Raw genomic sequence first — 5,338 nt, 5'->3', positions numbered from 1 at the left:
TTTAGGAGGTTACTGGAGGAACTCAAATGCTTTAAGGGATTACTGTAAGATCTGTGATCCTCAAGATCCTCAAATATCCCTCAAGCTCCTGAAGATTTCTGGAGAAACTGTGAGATATAGGAATACCTTGTGCATTTGTAAATATTAAAATGGTCTACTCTGTAAACCTTGATTATTCTTATAATTGAGTCTGTTATATGCTCAAATGGTGGTTGATGTAGTTCTACTCAATTTTACCTTAAAACATACTACAGGTGTTCTCATTCTTATTCTAAAGCCTAAAGCTTGCTTAATGTTCCTGGAGAAGATGAAACATCAGCTTGACCCTGAAGTGGATCTTGACCCTCATCAGTGTTGTTCTTTGGCTTATGTGATCAGTCAGTCCAGAGAAAAAGAGGTGTATCTGAATTTGGAAGACTGTACTGTGCCTGACTCAGGAATGAACACGATGCTCTCCTGTTCACCACAAATCAGGTACAGCACAGTGGGAAAAACATTGCTGACTCACTATGATCATGCCATTGTATGAATTCCTGAGATTGAGAAATATTGGAGTTTTTTGTCAGTTGGATGTTTATATTTCACTCATTCTAGTTATATTACAGTAGTGATTTTTGGATTTTACTGACACGATCAAGTTTAAATATGGCCTAATGTATGCTAAGAAGAAGATTTTATTTAAAGTCTTTAAATAATTCTTGTTCATTTATTTATTTATTTATTTTGCAGATTAAAGCTTTGGATTAGAACGTTAAACCAAATTAAACACTTACTAGACTTACCCAGCAGCACCTGCAGGTCTGTGGGGAGAGTCCTTCATCGCTCAGGTGACAAACTCAACCTCACTGTAAAACCACAAGCCATCTCTCTCAAAGGAACAAGACTTCTCTTCAGACACATAAAACACGTACACACACTCAGGTACAGAAGAGAATAAAAATAATCTGTTATAAATGTTGACTGCATTTAATTTTCCTACATGTGAATTTTGCTGTTTGTAATCTGTGTTGTTTCTTCAGGATGAGTGGTTATATGCTGGTTAAAATAGAGAAGGCATTGAGGTCTATGAAGGTTCACACTCCAGTCACTGTTAATGAACTCTCACTCGACCTGAATGATAAACAGCAGTCAGAGAGGGCACTGTCCCATGTCCAGAGCAGCTTGGCATCTCTTCTGAGACTCTGGACTGTCCAACGTTTGAACTTGACTGAAAATAAGATGAAGTCTGTTTCTCTAACTGTCCTACTGTGTCACCAGGAACCACTGACTCTCAGGTCTGATTGTATGACACATTTCAGCACCGTTTGAGACTTACAGTACAGAATCAAATATAATGAACTCTGTGTTTTTACTTTAGACTGTCCAAAGAATCTCTCCAGCAGCTGTTTGAATGTGTCTATGAAGCTCAGGAAGAGGAACTTACTCAGTGCTTCCTGCAGAAAGTGAGTGGAAATCTGACATCCTGTTCATTGAGCTGGGAAGAATTTCACTATTTCCTGCACCACAGAATTCAATACATCATTGTGAATCTGGAAAAAATTAACATAACATGCAACATCAAAGAAATTCTGCCATTTCTGAACAGGATTAAGTTTACTACATCCACATACAAAAACTGAGAAGATAAATATCCAAAACTCAAAACCATTTAGACAGGATAGTAAACTTTAAAATGAACAATGAAAGTTTTACATTTTTATTTTTTTATTTTTTTATTCCAACATAAGCTAAGACACAAGTCTGAGAACACTTTCTGCTTATGTCTTTATATATAAATGATTATTTGTATATTTTTCTGTACAGGATGAACTCCACCTTCATGTTGTGTTTAATCAGAGAGATTTATGAGAGCGGTTCGGCTGGATTTGTGTCCAGTCTTTTGAGTTCAGTGGAGAACTTCATCAACCTGCAGAGCAGAGAGCTGAACTCTATTGACTGTGAGGCCCTGCGCTTTATACTACAACACTGTACTGCAGTTTCACTCAACCTGCTGTGGACCTCCATACCAGAAGAGGAGCTAGAGAGCATTCTGTATCTCTTCAATCATGTCTCCAACCTTAGGTTTTTGTAGTTTTCTTTTTATTGCTCTGTTTTAACTTCTTTTGATTTAACCCTTGTGCGATCTTCGGGACATTTTTGTCTTTTTCATTTTTGTTTTTTGATCATTTTGGCTGTGTTAATGCCAATGGCATACATTTTGCCAAAGGTGTGTATTTTTGGGGGAATTTGGGAATTTCAACCTCATTTCCTATAATACATCTATAATACACTGTGTACACAAAATAGTTACACTCAGGACCTTCAGGACAAAAATGTCCCCATTGAAACCCATTAAAACTGCAATATTTAATCCCAGTGCCATTAAAGCATAAAATCATGAATTCTATGATATTATGCTTTCATTCCGGGGCCCTGGCTTCAAAATTTAAATGTTTAATATTTTCCACCAGATAGTGCCATTTTTCTTATGTTTAGCCTATGGAGCAAATACATGCTTTTTCCCTATTTTCTGTTTGCTGTATTATAGAGCACTGCAGGCCAGCTGAATAAATGATGCAGATAAAATTGTGTGGGTGTATTGGTATGGATGTCAGAGTGTGTTTTGTATATGTATATTGAGAAATTTGTGTGTGTGCGTGCACGCGTGTGTGTGTGAAAAACAACAGTGGCATTATGTAAACAAACTGGCATTTAAAGGGTTAAAATCCTGAAAATGAATGAATATTTGGTAGTTATGATCAGGACTGATGTTGGTTAAAAAAAATTTACTAATTGAACGTGGAAAATAATATTAATATATAATATTATTATGGCTGTTTTTTGATGCTGACATTTTTGTCCTCTAAGGACCTCTGAGTAACTTTTTTAAATTGATGCACAAAGGTTAAAAATAGAAATGCAAGTGTTAATACAGATGTCAAAATATCCATGAACCATCACCATAGTGCACTTGAGTTAGGCACTGAACTACATGTTGCTCCAGGGGGACTGTTTGTTTAATCAAATAAAGTACTATATGCTGCTTTGCATCTGAGATGGTTCTGATATGACCAGAATCTGTCCTGACTTTTTCTTTGTTTTCAGTGTGGACAGACTGCTGTTACTGAAGCTGCTTCACTGCTGCAGTGTCTCTGGTCTCCAGCAGGGGGCATCAGTTCTGCTCTCCGCTCTGCAGCACAAGCTGGACTTCTCCTGTAGCTCTGCACTGGACCTGACAGAACACGGGCAGTCACTTATTTCCAGGGGTTTCAGTACAGCGTAAAAATGTGACGTGGTAGTGTAGGCGTTCTCCTAATTCAGAATTTGCATAGGTCACCGATCATGCGCACTAAGGGTACGTTTAAACGACAACGATGTACTAAAAACGGAAAAGTTTTCCCCTTGCGTTTTTGAAAAGTTTCGCGTACAGACGACAACGTTGTCAAAACGATCTCAGTCTACAGGCTATATACATAAGCGGTGGGTGAATAAATTGCAGGGTAAAGGTACATCAAATAAAAGTAAATAAATAAATAAATAACATTTAAAATACAAATATATTTTTCCCATCTGAATCCATACATTCATTTCAAGATTTTCAAATTGCAGGTTCTGCCTACTTTACAATGTTCACATTCCATACAAAACACTCCAAATGAATAAATAGTTGATTATTGTTATTTGCACAGACACCAGTATTCATATTGATAATTATACATCTCAAATTGATGCCTATCAATCCATCATTCTTTATATAACACGTAATACACGTGCGCATGACGTCATCGTTTTCACAAATTCGCGTTTTTGTACGTTTACACGGAGACGATAACGGCATCGTTTTCAGAAACTTGCACTTTGAAACCCGTTTTCAAAAGTTTGCGTTTTCAGGCCCCAAAACGCCATTGTCGCGTAAACGAACAGCCAAAATGCATTAAAAGTTTTCCGTTTTTCGTAGAAAACGTTGTCGTGTAAACGGCCCCAAAGTGTATGAGGATAACCCACATCACTTACGGTTGAACTGTTTTCTTTTTTTGCTGCTAATAGAAACAGATGTTGAAATGGAATAAGTCAATTTGTCAAAGTAGATTAATTCAAAATCACACCCTCAAATATCACACACTCGCGCCATTTAAACCATCTGAATTCTTAGAATACTTAAAGATCTGCGGTTACAGGTGTTTCAAGCGATATACCTGTCCCCACTGAATTACATGTGCATCAAATACCTGTCTGTGTTTACAGGGGTTTTGAGCGATATACCTGTCCCCACTGAATTACATGTGCATCAAATACCTGTCTGTGTTTACAGGGGTTTTGAGCGATATACCTGTCCCCACTGAATTACATGTGCATCAAATACCTGTCTGTGTTTACAGGGGTTTTGAGCGATATACCTGTCCCCACTGAATTACATGTGCATCAAATACCTGTCTGTGTTTACAGGGGTTTTGAGCGATACACCTGTTCTAAGAGAATTTCAACTGAAATCTGCAGTTAAACATTCGTTCTTACTAACTTGTTTCCACTGCTATTCTAAGAAACAAACTGACAACTAGGTGTTCATACTCAACTTTATATAAAAAAAAATGTTGACAGCAGACAGACCAAGACAAGACTTCAGTTTTTGGATGTCTCAGGACATCATCTACACAGGATCTTCTGATGGATCTCCCACACCATCACCTTTCGTATGACTGGAATGTCACACCAGTTGCTGATGTTTTCCATCTTGTTACGATACTAAGTGTTAGTCTTAAGTTTAGAGTGAGTTAGATACCAGGGTGTTAGTGGATAGATATGGTTACTGATAAAGTGAGAAAAATAGACAGACAAACAGACCAACTGATAGACCAATGAAGACAGACAGACAGATAGATAGAATGACAGATAAATGGATGGATAGATAGATGGATACTCTTATCTCAATCTCCATCTCAACAGCAAAAATAAGTGTTAAAAATCAGGTTTGCGAGAAATAAAAATATTGTAGCTTGGTCATGTACCTGTCTGAAAATAAGTGGCTTTCCTTGAGAAATGAAGTCTGCATATTTACAGGCAAAAACGTCACAGTCATTTTCATATGTCTATTTAGGAATTGCCTAGACACACAATTACAAGTATAACACTTAGAATAAAAGGACAGTTTGAAGAATATTTGTATAATCTATTACATGGTGGTATGCATACATTGGTTCTCATTCAGCCGATGGTCCATCTGGAAGCCTCCATGATGCAGCCTTTTTTGATTTTGTACTCCTCCATGAGTCTGAAATTATTTCCTATTAATTAATCGCACATGAGACATGCATACATGCCTTCAAAAGCAATTTGATGATCAAACCAAACTTGCAGCAAT

At 37.2% G+C, this 5,338-nt stretch overlaps 1 protein-coding gene across 1 annotated transcript; it reads left to right on the top strand.

Moving 5' to 3' along the window:
* Positions 1-1,361: 1,361 nt before the first annotated feature.
* Positions 1,362-2,124, top strand: LOC127452276 (uncharacterized). The gene is made up of 2 exons (XM_051717621.1): positions 1,362-1,442; positions 1,804-2,124. The coding sequence occupies exons 1-2, from the start codon at positions 1,399-1,401 to the stop codon at positions 2,069-2,071; spliced, it is 312 nt and encodes a 103-aa protein (XP_051573581.1). The 5' UTR covers positions 1,362-1,398; the 3' UTR covers positions 2,072-2,124.
* The last annotated feature ends 3,214 nt before the right edge of the window (positions 2,125-5,338 follow it).

This window comes from Myxocyprinus asiaticus, chromosome 14 (genome assembly GCF_019703515.2).
Source record: "Myxocyprinus asiaticus isolate MX2 ecotype Aquarium Trade chromosome 14, UBuf_Myxa_2, whole genome shotgun sequence".
Classification (NCBI taxonomy): Eukaryota; Metazoa; Chordata; class Actinopteri; order Cypriniformes; family Catostomidae; genus Myxocyprinus; species Myxocyprinus asiaticus.
Note: the sequence above shows the minus strand (reverse complement) of the source record. Positions and strands in the feature narration are given on the sequence as shown.